Below are 19,890 nucleotides of genomic sequence, written 5' to 3'. Positions count from 1 at the left end.
CGGTGTACATATCAACATGGGTAAATGTGGAAGGCATGATGTTGAGTGAGAAAATTAAGTTGCTGAAAGCACGCTGCTTATAAAAATGTTGTGAACATGCAAAACGGTATTCTCTCTTGCTTATAGATGCACACGGCTTGGTAAGTGGGCAGAGGTATGTGTGGGAATGAGGAGCACCAGCTCCAAGTACCTTGCAGGGAGAGAAGGTGCCCAGTAGCTCACCTCTCTCTGTAATGATTCCTTTCTGCCTTTTCTATTTAATACATTGAGGTTTGATATTTGCATGGTACTGTGGGTAAACTGAACTAATCTCGAGTGCATACTGCTGGGGCTTTGCATATGCAGCAACCTGTGTCTCCACTGCTCCGATCAAGATATAGAACATTTCCAGCACCCCCGAGAGCCTCCTCATCCCGTTTCCAGTCTGTGCCTCCCCCAGACTTGTTGAATTTCTTTTTGCAAATGGTTTCAAGCAAATTTGGTGTCGTGTTAAGATTTGTCAAAGCTGGGTAGTGATGAGTTTGTGGGTGTTTGTTGTTTCACTCTATTCTTTTCTGTATCCCTGACGTATTTCATCATCATATTCATAAAATGAAGAGGAGGACTTGGGCAGATGTGAGGACAAGTGGTCCAGGCATGGGCAAAGCTTCCGAGGCTGGAGGAGTTTCTCAGGCAGCCCTGGAAATCCTGAGAACAGTATTGTGTCTAAGGGAGGCTTCGGAGATGAGAGCTGCTTTTGACCTGAGCGTTTCAAAGCTGTCAAGCCTTGGACAAAGGAAGAGTCTCCCTGGAGGGTCCCTTTCACCATCCCTGCCAGCACAGAGGATGCCGTGCTGCCTGGAAAAGCCAGTCGTGCCTTGGGCAGCAGGAGGGCTGGGCCCAGAGCCTCTGCTGCCCATTCTTTCCGGGTCACGAGCTGCCCATTGTGGCCTTCACACTGGCTTGTTTGCAGTTCCTCAGTGGGTGGCCCGAGCCTCCCATTGTTGCAGCACAATAGCGGTGGCAGAGCTCGTGTGAAGAAACCGGGACAGGAAGCCCCAATCTAGGCCAGCGGAGTGCGGCACTCCCAGCTTCCTGCCCTCCCTGGCTGTGCTGGGTGAGGCTGCCTTTGTCTCCCTCTAGTCTGGGGAGGCTGGAGCTTGACTTCCTGTCAGTATCCCAGGCCCTGTTAAAACATCCTCTAGGAACCCCAGTCCCTGTCCCCTCCGCCCATTGTCATTTCAAAAACAGGATCCGCAGACTTCCAAGGAGCCTGAGTCGAGGTCTCTGGCATGGGTCAGCCACCGTGCCAGGCACATTCCAAACCTTCCTTTGATTTTCAAGCACCTGTTATTTGCTGAGCACTACATTTGGCCCTGAAGATGTAGATGTGAACAAGACAGGCAGGGTCCCTGCCTTCAGGGAGCTTCCATTCACTTTATCCCATGACATTCTAAAAGGTGCTATATTCCTATGATTCCACTGGGAAGAGTAAATGAAGACTCAGAGAGGCTAGTGCACTTTCCTGAGGTCACACAGCAGGAAGGACCCGTGGTTGAAACTCAGACTCACCAGTTTCCAAACCTGGCCTCTGTTGTTGGATTGGGGGTTATGGTTTCATCCCAGCCATGATCCGTGCTTATCCTGGCCTTTCCCTTAGGAGCTTGTATAGATTGCTTAACCTCAGTTTCCTCATCTGTCAAATGGGCTCTTAACGCAAGATGGGAAGACAGAGGTGACATTTGAACTAAGGCCGGATGGATGAGGAGGCTGCTCAGGGCAGAATGGGGGAGAACATCTTGCCAGCAGGAACAGCATATGCAAAGGTCCTGAGGCAGGAGTGTATTTGGCAGGTGGCTAGAATCTAGAATGAGAGTGTGGCTGAAGATTATTTATATTGAGGTGTGTGGGAGGATGAAGTACTGGAAGATGAGATCAGAGAGGTTAAAAGGACAAGATCATGGGGACCATGGAAGGATTTGGATTTTAAGTGCAGTGGGAAGCCATGGAGATTTTAAAGGCATGGATTGACTGATCTCCTGTACATATTTAAAGGGATCTCCCTGGCTGTGTGTGTAGAGAACAGACTTTTGGGAGGGTGAAGGGGACCAGGAGGGAAATGGCTGTGTTAGTCCAGGCAGGAGATGATGATGGCTTGGACTGGGGAGGAGGGGGTGGCTGTGGAGATGGGGACCAGTGGTTGTAGTATACAGGTAAAGCAGGTAACATTTGCTGATGTATTGAAAATGGAGTGTCAGAGGAGAGGGGCTGAGGACGGCTAGTGGGTTTTGGCTAGAGCCCTTGAAAGGCAGAGGTGCCATTAATTAAGTGGAGAAGAGCTCAGTGTGAGTTTGGGAAAGGTCATTAATTAAGTGTTGGACAGGCTGAGTTTGGACATCCAGGTGGAGACACTGAATCTGCAGCTGGAGATAAGAGTCTGGGGTTTTCAGGGGAGAAGTCCAGCCTGGGGATATAAACATGGGGGTCATCAAAAAAAGGGGATTTAACCCATTTATGCTGGAGGTTGCAATTTATTTATTTTTTAATAAAAAATCAGACCTTGGCAATGACCTTGAAGAGGAGGATATAAATAACTCCCACAAGCTTAGCGTTCCAGTAATGGAACACTAGGCATAAATGGGTTAAAGCCCCAAGACTGGCTGAGATGGCTCTGCACTCTGTGTGGACAGAGACAAAGCTGCCTTCCTGTGTCTTACCTTCTTCTGTGACTCGCCATGTGGACTGTCATTGCGCCCCCTCCCAAGAGGCTTGAGTCTGGGCAGGTGGCCGGGCTCCCGGGGGCAGGCATGGACGTGTCGTGTCTCTGGGTGATGGAAAGGATCTGACAGCCATGTGCAGAGGGCTAGCCTCCTCTCTGCTTACCTGCCCCGCTTCCCCTGACCCCAGCACTATCTTGGGCTGTCCCCGCCATCTCTCCTGCACTCAGAGATCTCCCTAGACAAGCGTGGTGGGATGAGACAGGCTCCTGCAGCCCCTGTCTTAATCAGCCTGCACCTGGGCTCTGTGACAGGGAGACCATGTGCTCACCTGGAGCAGCCCCCCCTGTGTACCCCCAAGCTGTCATCAGCCTTGGCAGGGCAGGTGACTGATAGGCCCCACAGCTCCCCGTGGCCCTGTGGCTACGACAGCACCATGAATTCCTTTTCCCAGGGGTCTCCATGTGGCTGCTTCCAGGTTAGCCTACAGCCAGATCCCACATCCTGGAGTTCGGGCAAACCAGGCGGAGGTGGCTGTGGGTGCTGGGCCTCGGTCTCCCTTAGGTGCTGACTCTGCTGTCTCTCCTTTCCCCAACATTTATCCCTGTGACTCTCTCAGCCCATCTATGTGACCCCTCGGTAGCTCTTCTTTCTGCCACTTTTCTACCCACACCACCTGGTGCCAGGCCACCGTCATCTCTTGTTGGCACCATTGCACCCTACTGCCCTGGTCTCCCCACTTTTACGCACAACCCCTAAAATCCAGTTCCTTGCAATAACAGAGGGCTTTTTCACCAACACTTCAAAACTGGGAGACTTTTCTTTTGAAAAAAAATTATAATTTCTGGCTTCATTAAAAACAACAACATCACCCAAATCTGAACTTCTGGTGGTCCTGGGCCTGCAGCCTCCCCACGTGGCCCCACGTGAATGGTGCACCTTCGGCTCCCACAGCCCCTGTCACTCCTGCCCTCGTATCGTCACACTCGTCTGCTGCGTCTCACAGAGGAGAGACGTGATTTGTCTGTTCCAAGCCCCTGAAAGGGTGTAGAAGGACCATGGTCCATTCAAACAGTACATTCCTGGCATCTGCAAGGAAGCTTGTTGTGAGATGATCTGGAAGGATCTCTGAGCTATATTAAGTAGAAAATCCAGGTGCGGGTCATCCAGTATACGTTGCTATTTTTTGGTGTGTAAAGAGGTTAAAAAAAAAAACAAAAAGGAATAGATGTGTATGTGTGTGTTTTTGCATAGATTTTTTGGAAGAATACCCAAGAAACTAGTAGCTGGGTTTCCTGTAGGGGTTGGGGAGGGACTAGATGGTTTGGGGCTGGGGTAGGGAGAGAGACTTTCTGTGTTTTTGCCATTTTATATTTTTGACTTTTGAGCCACGTGACTGTGTTATTATTCAGAGGTTAAATTGTAAAGCAAAGTAAAAAAAAATTGAAAGGGGAAATGAATTAGAGTCTGAGAGGCGCCCCTGGGTGAGGAAGCAGGTGTGTATCTTTTTGGGCCAAAGGTTCCTCGAGGGCAGGGGCTTTGAGATTTTCTCTGCTGAATCTTCAGGGCCCAGTGCAGGGCCTGGCGTCGTAGGTGCACAGTACACCCCTGGTGACCGTGTGGGAGTGAGGGCTGCTCCAGTGTATTTAAGGGGTAAGCAGAGCACGTTTTTCCTCGTCCGCTGCTTGTGTCCCTGGACCCGTGGTACCTCCCAGATCCTAGTTGGCATTTGAACTTGAGAGCCTTCTGTAGGGCCGTCTATTGGAGAGCTGGAGATGCGGACACTCACCTCTCTCTGCTTCTCTCCTCCAGGCATTCCTGCATCGCATCCGGCAGAACGTGGCCGACTCAGTGGAGAAGGGCCTCACGGAGGAGAATGTCAAGGTGTGGACGCTCGGGCTGGCCCCTGTTCTAGAGCATCTGTGTTGCTTTGTGCCTTGCTCTTCCCGTGCGATGCTCAGAGGGTGTGCATGCAGGGGGAGGTGTGTCACCTGCTGGCTGCTGGCCGCCAGCTTTGCCCTGCCCCAGCTTGCTCCCTTCAGCTCCTGGAGGCCTCTTGTCCTGTGAGCAAGCTGTGCTTGGTGGATGTCAGCAGGAATTTTTAGCCCCGGGCCCCACTTTCCAACCCAAGACTTTCTTTCTGTGCTCAGTGTGACCCCCCCGTCTTCCGGGCTCCTCATGTCAGGCCCTCTGGCTTGGAGCCAGTGGAAAATCCTCTCCCAAGTACCCCCGGGAGCCTGGCACCTCCAGTCCCTCTCCTGGCAGCCCCGGCCCCCGCTCCCGCCCTGGGCATCCAGTGTCCAGGCAGGGCTGATGAGTAATATGAGTAATTGGGTCCAGTTTGGCCTTGGCCGTGGCTCTGGGGAGTTTGAGGAGGAGATCAATAGGCCTTCTGTGTGCATGGCTCAGCCCCAGCCTGGCTCTCCAGGCCTGGCTTTCTGTGTGACCTCACTCTCTGAGCCGCCTTTCAGGCCTCGGGACTCTGAGGGTCCTGGTGTCCAAGGTGCCCAGTATTTACAGCACACAAAGGACTCGGTCATAGAAGACATTGCCCCCAAACGCCCTGATTAATCTGGACGGTGGCCTTGCATGTTGACAACTCTACACCGAATTATTTGCATAAGAAAGCTGAGTCTTAGAGATGTCAAGGACTTGCTCAAAGTCTCTGTGTGGCTCATCCTGGGGGTGGGGTGTGTGTGTGTGTGTGTGTGTGTGTGTGTGTATGTGTGTGTTCACGCACTGGGATCTAAACTCTATGCTTGCATTCATTTATTCACTCATTCATTCAGCAAATATGACTGAGCACCTCCTGTTTATTCCACTTATTTATTACACTATTTGTTATAGTTTACGAATTATTTATTATAATTTTAAGCTGCGACTTATTACAGTTTATAAAAAATTAACTTTTTTTTTTAATGAGGTAGAAGTCTCATACAGTAAGGGGTGCAAACCTTAGTGCTGAATGCAGTGCGTGTCTGCGTATGAATGCACCAGTGTACCATGAAACCAAATGAAGGCAGAGAGCATTTCCCAGTCCCAACTGCCCACTCTAGGCCCCCCTCAGTCAGTCCTCCCTCTCTAAAGGTAATCCCTGGTTCTTAGTACCATGGATTGGTTTTGCCTGTTCTTGAAATTTACATTAAAGTGAGCTCTTTCGTGTCCCTGCCTGCCTGTGGGATTTGCCTGTGATGTTGTGTGTAGCTGTGGTTCACTCTTTTTCATTGCTGTGTGGTGTTCCATTGTGTGAATGCAACACAATTTACTTACCCATTCTCATGTGGATGGATATTTTAGTTATTTCCAGTTTTGGGCTGTTACAACTGTTCTTAAAAAAAAAAATACAATCATGAGGGCCAGGCGAGGTGGCTCACGCCTGTAATCCTAGCACTTTGGGAGGCTGAGGCAGGCAGATTGCCTGAGCTCAGGAGTTCGAAACCAGCCTGGGCAACACGGTGAAACCCTGTCTCTATAAAATACAAAAAAGGTAGCTGGGCGTGGCGGCATGCATCTGTATTCCCAGCTACTCGGGAGGCTGAGGCAGGAGAATTGCTTGAACCCTGGAGACGGAGGTTGCACTGAGCCAAGTTCGCGCCACTGCACTTCACACTCCAGCCTGGGCAACAGAGCGAGATTCCGTCTCTAAAAAAGAAAATAATAATAATAATTTTAAAAATACAATCATAAAAGACTCAGAGGCAAAGTAATAATAATAATTGCTCATTGCGGGGTCTGTCCTGTACATTGCAGGAAGGGTTAACAGCATCCCTGGCCTCTGTCTACGAAACACCCCTTTTCTTCCCAATTCGTGACAACCAAAAATGTCCCTTGACAATTGCCGCATATCCTGTGTGTGTGTGGCGGGGGTGGTGGGTAAAATTGCCCCTTGTTGGGAACAACTGATCAGAAGGTTAAATTCTAAAATGTAGGATTGCTGGGTCAAATTGTATTAGTGTTTTACACTTTTAGATTGATGTGGGGAAACAGGGTATCTCATATATTGTTTGTGAGAGTTCAGAGAGCGTATTTCTAACCTCCTTCCTTATTGTGTTTTCTTCTACCACGTCATTTTAATGGGTGCATGGAAATATACTTGTAATTTCAACATCTCCCTGTAGCTGGACACAGCAGTTGTGTCTGACTGTGATGAATGTCTGCATACTAAATGTGGAGCTGCTTGCAAGACTTTGACCTTGGGAATATTATTTTATCTGAGACTTGGTTCTTCATCTGTAAATTGGGCATAATAATAGTTTCTATCTCATGGATTTACAGTGGGGATTAGATTCCATGAATGCATATAAAGTTCTTAACACAGGATTAGTCACTAATCCTGATTATAGTAAATAAATATTGGTAATATTTCTGTTATTACGAAGATTTCTATTAGTGGTAAACCAGTTCCGGTGTTTGAGAGTTCTTCTTTGACTACAATGTCACCCGCACTGAGGTTTGTATTTTTTCAATGCTTGGCTTTGTTGTCCCTCTGAGCCTTGATTAACGCTGTCCTCTGGCCTCTCTTTTCCTCACAGATCCTGTTCTCGAACATCGAAGACATCCTGGAAGTTCATAAGGATTTCTTGGCGGCCTTAGAGTATTGTTTACACCCGGAGCCGCAGTCTCAGCATGAACTTGGGAATGTTTTCTTAAAATTCGTGAGTGCCGTGCCACTGCCCCTGGTGGACTCTAGCTTTTGAGAAGTGGGCTTCTCCCTGGGTCCCTGCCCCATCCGCTTTCACCAACTTCCTCTGTAGGCCTGTCTGGGAGACGGGGTAGCAAGGTGGGCAGGTGGGCCCAGTCTGCATCCCTGGAACTATGGGAAGTGGGTCAGGCCCAGCAGGCTGTGGGCATTTTTAGTGACTCTCCTTTCCCTCGGCTCCACATAGAGAGTGGGCCCTCACTGAATGCATGTGTCCTGGAGTCCTGTGACCTCCTGGCCTGGTGGGGCCCCTCTGCCGCAGTGACCATCAAAGGTAGCTAGTGGCCAAGAAGAGATGGGCTTGGCATCAGACAGACCTGGGTTTGAGTCCAGGCTCAGGCACCCACTGGACAGTAAGGGTGTCTGATCTTGGGGTGCCCCGTTGGGCTGTTGGTCAGAGAGGCTGACGCTTCTTGCAATAGCTTCTCTCTTCCTGCAGGATTACTAACGCATTTGGAATTGTGGGTGGTGGGCTGGAAGAAGGAAGGCAACTGCTTTTCCATACCCTCTTTTTCTCTACTACCTGGGACCCCCCTCACAGATAGAAGAACACAAGCTAGCCTCACGGGCACGAGATGTGAGCCAAACTCCTTTGCCTCTCTGAGCCTCTATTTCCTCCTGTGATTGTGAAGTAGGAACAATTCCTTCTACCTCCTAGCGTTGACGGCAAGACTCAGAGGTAAAGCAATAGGGTAGAGAGCCTAGAGCAGAGCTTCTCAGCTGGGGCGATTCTGGCCCCCAGGGGACAATGGACAATGTCCAGACACATTTTTGGTTGTCCCAGCTCTGGAGTGCTACTGGTTTCTAGTAGGTAGAGGCCAGGGATGCCACCAAACATCCTATAATGCACAGGACAGCCCCCACAACAGAGAATCATCTGACCTCAAATGTCAGTGGCGCCAAGGTGGAGAAACTTTGGTGTATCAGCATTTGGCCACTGTTAACTCTCATCATCATCATCATCATCATCATCATCATCATCATCATCAGCTCACTTCTCCAGGGGATCACATCTGAGTGGCCAGAGCCTAAGATGATGGAGCTGTGGGACTTTGCCGTCAGAGGGCAATGGGGGGCAAATCTCATGTGCGATCAGGCATGCAGAGTACCCCAGGATGCAGTCATTCAGCCAAGGGCCAGCCACTCTCTACGTGAAAGTGAGGGCAAGGAGAGCTTCTGGCCAGGCTGCTGGGCCACTCATGAACTGTGGTCCTCTTAGCAAGTTGACTGATCTTGTCTGTGCCTCAGTGTCCTTTTACCCATAAACGGGGTATAAATCCATGACATTGTGAAGATTAAGTGAGATAATACAAGGAGCCTGCTCAGTGCAGCTCCTGGCACAGCAAGTGCTCAATAAATGTCGATGTTATCTTCCTATTCACATAGCGGACACGCCTCCATCTTTGGAATTGGACAAATAAGAGCACAATGGGGCACAGGTGGGCTGGGTGCTAGCAGAGGGCATTGAGCAGAGGAGGGACGCGGTCCACAGGCCCTTTGGCTGCTGTGAGGGGGAGTAGCTGTGGAGGGAGAACTGGTAGCAGGGAGACATCTAAGAGGTTACCCCACCAAGTGAGATGACGATGCCTCGGACCAGCATGGCAGCAGTGGAGGTGGTGAGAAGGGGCAAGTGGCCACAGTGGTTCAGTAAAGGTGTTTGAATAGGAAAATGAAAAGGAAGGGAGGGACAGTCTTCCCTTTGGGTTCAGAGGAGACAGGAAGTGCTTTTTTCTCTGGAGCCAACAGCCAACGTTCAAATCCCTGTTCTACTGCTTGCCAGCCCAGTGACCTCTCAGGGCCTCAGTCTCCAACTCTGTAAAATGGGGGTAATGACAATACCTGCTGCAGGGGGCTGTCGTGAGGATGAATGACCTGGCTCAGCACCGAGCTAATGCCGCGTGTCAGCTGTGGGTGTTACTCCGGCCTGCTTCCTGGAGGGGGTGGCCTTGGGGCTGGCTGTGATGTCATGATCTGAGCTTGGGTAGGATTGCCTGTACTTAGCAAAAGTGGGAGAAAGGGTCCTCAAGGTGCACTGTCCAGTTTGCCAAAAGCTGCGCCCCCCCTCATTCCTTTGGCTTCTCTGCCTGAGCCCCAGAGGCTGTGGAGAAGTGGGTTTAACTCGCTTGTCAGCGAGGAGCCCTGGACCCTGAGGACACAGCGGGGCTATTCTCACCTCTCTCTTTCTGCAGGATTCCTGACTTGCTCAGAGATGCAGCAGAGGGCTGGGGGTCTGGGGACGGGGAGTTCAGTGTGCATGAAGCAACCTCTTTTCCATGTCCTCTCTTCTGCTACCCAGGACCCTCCTCATGTAGCCTCATCAAACTAGGCACCTGGTGAAGGCTACGCTTACCACCAGAGTCATGACATGTGGAGGGTGGATGTTTAGGCCTTTGTGGGAAGTTGTTCTGTGCTGGGGCCTTCCTGGCATCCTCCCTGGGCCTGGGAGATCAAGCATTCTAGAGCCCAGCTGCCCGACTTTGCATCCTAGCTCTGCTACTTCCTTGCTCTGTGATCCTGGGAGAATGACCTTACCTCTCTGTGCCTCAGTTTTCTCATCTGTAAAGTGGGTATCACAAAACTCACCTTCTAGGGCGGTTGAGGGAATGAATGACGTTGGTAGAACCTGGCACATAATAAGTGCTCAGGAATTGTTTCTCACTTGGGTTATGTGCGCATCTGTTCACGTGATCCAGCTCTTTCTGGCACCTCCCAGGCTTCTCTGGAGTGTGACTTTGTGTAGGGTGCCCAGACCTGGGATCACTGAGCCCCATTCCAGGCGATTTATCATGAGCCCCCCTGCACCTCAGCAGGGCTCCTGTCCTTCCAGCCTCACAAAGCTGCTGTGATGCCCGGGCGCAAGGATGAATGTCGGAGGCTTTGCCAGAGATGAAGTATTTTGGAGATTGGTTCTCCCCTGAGCCAGCAGAGAGACCTGCTGGAAACATCAATCAGGTCTCTTCACCCCCTCTCCCAGCACCCTCCAAAGGTTCCTGCCTCATTGGAATAAAATCCCCACACCCCGCCAGGCCCTGTTCATTCCTCGGAACTCACTCCCCTGGCTGTAGCCACACAGGTCTCCTCGCTGTTCCAGAACATGGCAAGCCCATTCCCATTCCAGGCTGCTTCCTCTGCTGGACCAGTTCCCTCAGACATCCCTGCGGCTCTCTCCCTTCTTGCCTTGAAAGCTTTTCGGAAATGCCATCTTCTCCGCGAAGGCCTCCATGCCCTCCTGTTTAAGTTGGTGTACTCCTGCCCTTCCGCGCCCCTCCCCTACTCTGTCATTCTCAACAGAACAGTCCGCATCGCCCTTTGACACATCGGATCTTTTGCCCCTTTTTGCTTATTGTCTGTCTCTCACTAGAATATAAACAACATGAGGACAGGGACTCTGTCATGTTCACTGCTCTGTCTCTGCATCAGAAATAGTCCAGCCCCTTAGCCGGGCATGGTGATGTGCACCTGTAGTTCTAGGTACTTGAGAGGCTGAGGTGGGAGGATCGCTTGAGCCCAAGAGGTTGAGGCTGCAGTGAGTTGAGATCATGCCGCAGCACTCCAGCCTGGGTGACAGGGTGAGACATTATCTGAAAACAAACAAAACAAAACAAAAAATAAAATAAAAAAAAAATCGAGCCCCAAGCTCACTTGCCCTCTGGACATGCAAGCAAACTGAGAGAAAGGTTAAGCTCAAGGTCATGACTGTGCCAGCCGCAGAAGTGGGCTTTAGGCCATCCTAAGGGCTAAGCCAGTGTTCTTCAGTTCATCAGCTCACACGCTAAGTTTGTAATTTTTGCTATATCTGAGTTTCCTTTGTATTATTATTTGTTTAATGCTTTAAAAAATTGATTCACTTATCGCTTGAACCCGGGAGGCAGAGGTTGCAGTGAGTCGAGATTGGGCCACTGCACACCAGCCCCTGCAACAGTGTGAGACTCCGTCTCAAAAAAAAAAAAAATTGATTCACTTAACAAAACTTCAATGAACTTATTTAAAAAGAGAAATTTGCATCATCATTGAAAATAGAAAATTAGTGCTATAAATAGAAGGCAATTGTCAAAATAAATGCAGTAGAAACCAAATAGTATTACCGCATTCTATCTAGAAACTCTTAACTACTTGAGCCTCTCAGCCTGAGGCTGCTTACATCACACCAGCTAGGACCCTCCTTGAGCTAACTGGACCTATTGAAAAAGGAGCCAGCGTTCTCAGTGTGTGATACAGTGTTTTTTAATTTAAAATCATCTTTTTAATTAAAAATTAAAATCATCACGCCTCTTCCTGCCTGCTCACAGATGATAGGTTGAGTCAGTCTGTCTTGGGAGTTTTAAAGGCCACCGCTCTGTAGGTTGGGTTTCTGGAAGCTGGCGATTTTGCACACAGGTGGGCTCTTGGAAGCAGCTAAAGGAGAGGTTGCAGAGGCTCCACCCCAGCTGCTGATAGTCCCATCTGGAAGGAACTCTGGAACTAGGATAGCTCTTCAGATTATGCACAATTGCAGCAAGTGGGCAAGGCCTTTGCACCCTTGTTACCCAGTGGGCTGTCCTCAGGAGTGGGTGTACCACCTCAGACAGGTGGCCCTCTTAGGCTGAAGGCAGCTCTAGGGGAGGGCCTTAGCTGAGGGTCATTGTCAGCCAGCACTCCCAGCACCTGGGGTAAGGGGCGTCTCTGTCTCTGTGACAGGCATTTGAGGAGTGCACCATGGCATCCACTGCAGCCCCAAAGGAAAGAGGTGCTGGGTCCACTCTCCTTCCCAGGCTTGTTTACTCCATTTACTCCCTGCCTGGAAACATTTTCCCATGGCCATGGCAGCATCTGGGCTGGTGAGATGCTAATTGGGAACAGAGCTCTTGCAGACAGGCTCTCCAGGAGAGGAAGGGGCCCTGGCCCACAGTCCAGCCCGCTAGTGCCACCTAACTGATCAGATGGGGGAAGAGTCCCTCACCTCCTTTCCCCAAAACCCAACCACTAACTACTGAGTTTATCATAAACTAGCACTGAGTGGACATTTTCTTTGTGCTGGGTCCTGTTCTCTGTGCCTTACAGATATGCATTCATTAAAACTTCACAACACTCTTTAAAGGTGGTTACTATTATTGTACCCATTTTACGGATGAGGAAACCAAGGCCCAGAGAGATTATGTTATAGGGCAAGCTTACAGAGCTAGGAAGCATCAGAGCCAGGATTTGAGCTGACACAGTCAGGCTGTAGAGTCTGTGTTTTTTACTGTCTTATGTGATGAGGTCTCCTGAAATACATAGTAAGCATCTCCTGTGTGCCAGGCTCTGCACTAGACCCTGGGGATGCTGTACTAAGTAAGACAGACTTGCTCCCTGCTGCCACACGGCTTGTAGGTGGGAGAAACAGAGGGTAATTTAACAAATGAGGTCATTTCAGATGCCAGTGCAGACTGTGAAGAACATAAAATGCAGATGTGGTAAAGAGTGACTCTGCCTGAGGTTGCTTTCAATCAGGAGGTCAGGGCCAGGGCTGCTAGATTTAACAAATGAAAACAAAGGACACCCAGGGAAATTGGAATTTCAGGTAAACATCAAATAATTTTTTAGTGGAACCATGTCTTATGGAATATTTGAGACATACTTATACTAAAAAAATATGTATCTGAAATGAGCATTCACCTGGGCATCCTGGGTTTTGCTTTATATCTGGCAACCCAAGGGTGGGATGGCCTTTCTGAGGGGGTGGAATGGGATGATCTTGGGGAGGGTGATCTGGACCGATGTGAGAAAGGGCAGAAGCCCTGAGCTGGGAGCAAGCTTAGCTCATTTGAGAGAAGAAGGGAGACCAGTGTGGCCAGAGCAGAGTGAGTGATGGAGAGAGTTTGAGGGTGTCATAGTCGGGGCAGGGCAGATCCTGTAGGGCTTTGCGTGCCAAGGTGAGGACCATAGATCTTATTCTGAGTCAGTGAAAGCCATTGCAGGTTTTAAGCACAGGAGTAGTGTGCTCTGATTTATGTTTTAACCCCCCTCTCCCCACAGCTGTGTGGATGGGTAAATAAGTTGGGGAGACTGTTGAGAAACTGAGACCTGATTCTCACTTCTCTCCTCCCCACTGGAGGATATGTCTGCATGGGCCAGCTCCTTCCCTCTTCTGGGTCTCAGTCTTGCTGGCTGCGAAATGAGTGGTTTGGAACTGATGGTCTCTGTGGAGCCGCTGTCACCTGGGTATTGTGGACAGCAGCTGCCACCTCTCACAATCCTTCAGCCTTTCCTGGGGGTGAGCTCCCCTCCCCTGGCTGTTTCCAGCCAGCAGCTATCCCCTTCTCCCCCCAAACCCACAGCCACATGTTCTGTACCCACCACATCTGTGTATGCACAACTATTTGTCCGTTTCTTCCTGGCAAAGCAATCAGAGCCCCATGTAGGGCCTCCAGGAGGAAATGGAACACTTGGACTCTGAGCTGTCAAGAGCAGCGTTTCTGTATTTGCAGGGTCTCAGGCCTGAGATGCAGCTGGGGTCAGGCTGGATGAAAGGACACGGGCATGATTGAACTGGGCACGGTACTGCAGAGGGGATGTTGTCCTTTGCTAAATTTAACTTCTCCAAGCCTCAAGCCTTGGGCCCCTGCCCTTCCCACAGGCTGAAGGAGACAAAAACATTGCAGACTGTGTCGTAGAAGGGGCTCAGGGGATGAGAAATGACAAACCAGTGGTGAGCTTGTTACCCACTTTCCTGCACCTGTGGCAGACATTGCTAATCAATCACAGCATTCTGTCTCTAGGCTTCCTGTGGGGCCCCAGAATCCTCCTCACCCGTGTTCCAGCTGGCACTACCCAGTGACTGGGGTTGGTATGTGGGAAGAAACTGATTTGTCCCTGCTTTCTGGCCCAGTCCCTTCCCTTCATCTCTGTGGAGATGGACAGAGAGACCCTGTCACCTCACTAAGATTTGGGTTCATGTATTTCATTTTCTCCCTTTAAGAGTGTGCATGTATCAAAACTGTCTTTGCTGTACGTGACAGAAACACCAGTTCAGATAGGCTTAAACAAATACAGGACTTTACTGATGCATGTCAGTGAAATTGTTCAGGAGTGTAGGTCAGCTTCAGGCATAGCTAGATCCAGGACTCCGTATGATGATTTCAGGACCAGGTCTTTCTCTGATCTCAGGCTCAGCTTTTATCTGTGCGGTGCTGATTTCACTCTTGGAGAATGGGAGGGGCTTATGGGGTGCATGCCTCACATGGTGGCAGGGTTTCAACAGCAGCTCAAAGAGAGTTTCTCTTCCCAGTGATTCCAGCACGAGTCCTTGTGGGCTCTCGCGGCCCAGGTTGGGTCACATGGCCACTGTTATTAGGACGGGGAACTCTGATTGGTTTTGTCTGGGTCATGTGCTCACTTGTGGTCCCTGGGGTGGGGTGGGACCAGCCTGGGAAGAAGCACGGAGCTGGTCTGAGGGGCCTTTAGGCTCTCCGTTCCTCCTTCTATTTTCTTGCTTTCATTCATCAAATAGTCACGATACCTGCTCTCTGCCAGTGGCTGCTGACCCCATTGACATCACAGCAGTGACCTCAACAGATGCAAACGCCGTCCCCGTGGAGCTGACAGTCCCAGGAGATTCAGGGGAGAAGGACAGTGCACGAATGAGACGTAAAACATCCTGGGGTCAGGGACCATCATAATTCCCAAAATCTGCCTGGGACCCTCCCGATGCTTTCCCTAAACCCATGAGTCTATCCGCTGCCTTCCTTCTGACTCTGCCTGTCTTTTTTTTTTTTTTTTTTCTTTTTTGCTGTCAAAACCTTCCCACCTACTGCCCTATCCTGTCACAGACCAGTTCAATAAAAAAGGTAATGAATTTTCTGAAATAATCATGCTGGCGATAATAGCAACAACATTATTAAGCAATAATAATACTAGTTAATATTTAGTGAACACTTACTATGCACCATTGGAAGTCCCTTAATATAAGTTCACCTGCCAATCCTCACATCACCATTATGGTAATGATATTGTTGTCCGTACTTTATAGATGAGAATGCAGAGGCCAAGAAATGTTACTTGTCTTGACCAACAGCTGGTGACCAGGAGACTTGGGCTATGAACCTAGATGGTCTGGCTGCAGAACTTCTCCTTGGCACTTACAAGGTTGATGCTGATATAGTGGTTGGTGAGAGTGGTCATGGGGGCTTTTTATGTCACTGCAAGTCTTCTCTGCAGGAGCAGGTTTCCAGACAGGCCAGTTCCTGTCACCTACAACAGAATAGTTGTTCTCTTTCTTCCTCTTCCTCTTCGCTGCAGCTTGCATCACCACAGTCTGCAGCTGAAATCCTGATTCCAGGTGTGTCCAGCAGCCCCCACTCACAAAGTTTTACCTATGGCTGGGTGATCCCCTGCAGCTCAGACGTCTACTCACCCAGCTCTTTTGGCCTTGATGGTCCCTTAGGCTCATTTGAGACAAGTGGGAATAGAGAAAGGTCTGCTTGGGCAGTGTTGGGGGTGCTGGGGTCCCGTCTTCTCCTTCCTTGCTGTGTGTGTGCATGTCTTTGTGTGTGTGTGTTGGCATCTCAGTGGACTGCAGATACTTGATGAGTAAGTTGTGGTTTGTGACTCAGTGCATGTGTCCATGTGCTTGCTGACATTGGTAGTGGTGTTTGGAGCACGTAGTTTGCGTGTGGTAATGCTTGAGATCATTGGGTGGTTTCTTGGAGTATGCATCAAGATTGTGTGTCTTGTGGTATGTGTGTGTGTATGGGTGTGCACTGTGGGTAATTGTAACATGGTTTGTCTGATATTTCCCCCCATTGATCCATGTTTGTCGATTGTGTTTATGTTTGTAGTTAATACTTGTAGAGTACTTTGAAGTATTGTGTGGTATTGAAGTATTGTGAAGTATTGTGTGCCAGACACCATTCTACTCATTTCGCATATATTAAGTTATTTAATCCTCCAGCATCCTAAGTGTTGAAGGTCAGTTATGATGTCCATTTTGCAGATGAGGAAACCAAGGCCTAGGGAGGCGAAGCACTTGCCCAAGGTCACCCTCTAACTTAGGGAACATGGAACTGGGTTTCTGGAGTCACTCTGTGCCCTTCAGTATTCTGGTGCAGTGCCCTTGAGATGCAGCTTAGTCTAGATTTGTGGCTTGAAATTTGTACCCTGGGTATTTGCCTTCCACTCCCATCCCTACCCTATGCCATGACTTTGAGCTGACATTGTCACTGGGGTTAAGGGAGTTTGAGTCCTGGTTCTGCCACTGCACTAGCGACGAGACCCTGGGGAAGTGACTTTTCCTTGGTTTTGTCATGGGTATGTGAGTCTCTTATAGTAGTTACCATGTAAGGCTGTCGTGGGGGATGAGTGAGTTCACCCCCATTCCAGGAGAGCAGCATGCAGCCTGTACTACATGCTGGGCAGCCTGTACTACGTGCTGGGTATGTACTCTGTGTTAGCCATCAGCACTGACCGGGGCACTTTGTGGCCCGGGGTGTCTGCTCAGACGATGCACACGGAGCCCCCAGAGTGAGCTGGGGTGGGCTGGGGATGCCTGTTAATTCTAAACCCATCCTCCCTTCTCTTTGGTTTCCTATTTCCTGCAGCCTCCCATCGGAAGGCCATCTGGGGGCTTGTTTAGAAACAAGATGAGCTGCTTGCTTTGTGGACCCACCTCTTCCTTCCTTAGCTTGTTCGGGTCTCTTGCACACCCCCACCCCTAGCTCAGGATTGAGGCCTTGCAACCCTTCCTCCTCCAGTGACCTCACCCACGCCATCCTTGTTTAGGGTTTGGCGGGTTCTGTGAACCATCTGGAACCAAGAATGCTCAGTTGAGAGCTTCCTGCTAAGAAGGCTCCTGTCTCTTCCAGTGCTGGAAACCCTGATTGATGGTTCTGGACCTAGTGACCCACAGGTGACCTTTAGTCTGGAAGGAGTCCATCTTTGGGCTCAGGGGCATCTGGAGGTCAACAGAGCTAGCCCCCAGCTATAACAAGTCTGACTTAGGGACTTTCATTAACTCTACCTTACAGATGAGGAGACCGAGGCACAGGGAAGTCAGGTAACCTGCCCAGGTTCACAGGAAATACAGAGCCATGGTGCAAGCCCAGGCCGCTCTTCTTGAGTCTGTGCTCTTGACCCCCAGGCCACACTGCTTCCCAAAAAGTTATTCAGGCCCCTGAGTGCAGACCTGGGGCAAGAGTGGAGGCTGGGAAGCTGGTAGTGAGTGGAGACGCTTTACCTGAGATACCTCCTGCTGTAGCTTCTTCTGGGTCAGGGTAGTCCTTACCCCTACCCTGCCAGCCCAGCGGTCGGCACATGTCAGGGCACCTGCCTGCTACCATGAGCTGCCTCCCACGGGCTCTGTCCTTGTCTTGCAGAAGGACAAGTTCTGCGTGTACGAGGAGTATTGCAGCAACCATGAGAAAGCCCTGAGGCTGCTGGTGGAGCTGAACAAGATCCCTACCGTGCGCGCCTTCCTTTTGGTAAGTTGACCCGTCAGCCCTGGTGCTCCCTTGCACTCGGCCTTATCTTTGGGGATCTAGGCACAAGAGGACTTCATGCTGCCCCATGGTGCCAAATCCCTTCCTTGGCTGGGGTAATCTCCTGTCTAAAGCAGGGATCGCCAAGCCTTTTCCATAAAGGGCCAGCTGGGGAATGTTTTTGGCTCTGCGTACCATACAGTTTCTGTCACCACGACTCAGCTCATGCCATTGTAGCATGAAAGCAGCCCTAGAGAATGTGTAGAGGAGTGGGTGTGGCTGTGTGGCAATAAAACTTTATTTACAAAAACAGGCAGGGGCCGGATTAGGGTTGACTTTGCCCATTCCTGGTCTAAAGTAAGGGTTCTAATAAAAATGGCAGCAAGAGTAGTAATTATTAATACTACTGTCATTATTACGATGGTTATTAGGATTACTAGTATTTTTAGGATTATTTAATTATAAATGAAAGAAAATCCAATTAAAACTGGCTTAAGTGGCCAGGTGCGGTGGCTCACGTCTGTAATCCCAGCACTTTGGGAGGCCGAGGCGGGTGGATCACTTGAGACCAGGAGTTCAAGACCAGCCTGGCCAACGTGGTGAAACCCTGTCTCTACTAAAAATACAAAAAAATTAACTGGGCATGGCGGCATGTGCCTCTAGTCCCAGCTGTTTGGGAGGCTGAAGCAGGAGAATTGCTTGAACCTGAGAGGCAGAGATTGCAGTGAGCTGAGATGGTACCACTGTACTCCAGCCTGGGAGACAGAGCGAGACTTAGTCTCAAAAAAAACAAAAAACAAAAAACCCAAAAACTGGCAGAAGCAAAACAACAACAACAACAACAACAACAGAGGGATTTACTTCTCTGGGAAGTTTAAGACCTGAGAGGGCTACAGAGATGGCAGAGTCTGGATGTTCAAATGATGTCATCAGTAATGTATGTTTCTTGACTCTCCTTTTCTCTGCTGTGGCTTTATTCCCAGGCAGGCTCTCCCCAGGTCGTAACAGAGTGGCCCCCAGCAGCTCCAGACTTATACCTCTGATAGCTGAGCAGCTTCAGGATAGAGAGAACTTCCCTTTCCCCATAGTAACAGCAAAAATCCTAGGTCTGATGCTCATTGGCTCAAAACCTTATCCCCAAACCAATTGCTGTAGACAGAGTAATTGGTGGTGGTGTTCTGATTGATCACTTCTGGAGATGGAGGGTGGGGTCAGGTCTACCCATACAATAGAGCCTAAGGGTAGAGTGGATCCCTAAAGCAGTTGGTTTGCATTTCTGGGGATATTTGCATTTGCATTTGGTCAGGAAAAACTGTAGACATCCATGATGGTCTTCCCTACACTTGTAGAGAGCCTCACTTATGTATAAAACGGATTCTCATTTGTGACCTCCTTTGAGCCTTTCAAACCACTATCTGTTGTGTATGAGTCAAGATAAACATTTGTCTGCTTTGCAGACATCTCAAAGGACAGTGGTTTGAACAAGGTGGACTCTTATTTCTCCCTCTTGTTAACAGTGTGGTTGCAGACCATCTGGGGCTGGTATAGTGGCTCAAGTGTCAGGGGCTAAGGCCCTAGGGTATGATGCTCATTGACCTGGTCTCAGATGACCTTTGACTACATCCTACTTCCAGGTGGTGGGGTGGAGGGAGGGCGGGAAGGAGAGCATACGCTTCTCCTTTTCAGGGCATAACAGGAAGCTGCACACATCTCCTCCCCTCACATCCCATCAGCCAGCACTTAGCCACATGGCCACCCCTAGATCCAAGGAAGGCTGGGAAATACAGGCTTTTTTCTGAGCAGCCATGTGCCCAGCTAGAAATGTGATCGCTGTGGAAGAAGAATACATTAGGGGACACTGCATAGCCTTTGTCACAGTGATTTTGATGACTTCACAATATTAAGTGACTTTCTAGGGGTCCATCCTAGAAAAGTGGTTGAGCTTATCCTGGGTTTCAGTCCCAGTCTTTCACCTCTGAATCCCTTCTCATTCGGTCACAGACGTCTCTCCACCCCCATACTGTTTGTTTTCCCAACAGCACATACCGAATTCAGCACATAAAAG

General features: G+C 49.7%; 1 protein-coding gene across 1 annotated transcript in view; it reads left to right on the top strand.

Moving 5' to 3' along the window:
• Positions 1-19,890, top strand: part of PREX1 (phosphatidylinositol-3,4,5-trisphosphate dependent Rac exchange factor 1) — a 203,710-nt gene that overhangs the window by 75,924 nt on the left and 107,896 nt on the right. The window contains exons 2-4 of the mRNA XM_054466932.2: positions 4,509-4,580; positions 7,229-7,351; positions 17,724-17,828. Coding sequence (XP_054322907.1) covers positions 4,509-4,580; positions 7,229-7,351; positions 17,724-17,828 — 300 coding nt within the window. The remainder of the gene's footprint in view (positions 1-4,508; positions 4,581-7,228; positions 7,352-17,723; positions 17,829-19,890) is intronic.

The sequence above is a fragment of the Pongo pygmaeus genome, chromosome 21, assembly GCF_028885625.2.
Source record: "Pongo pygmaeus isolate AG05252 chromosome 21, NHGRI_mPonPyg2-v2.0_pri, whole genome shotgun sequence".
NCBI classification, from domain to species: domain Eukaryota; kingdom Metazoa; phylum Chordata; class Mammalia; order Primates; family Hominidae; genus Pongo; species Pongo pygmaeus.
The sequence above is the reverse complement of the archived record's forward strand: the minus strand, read 5'-3'. Positions and strand labels throughout refer to the sequence as shown.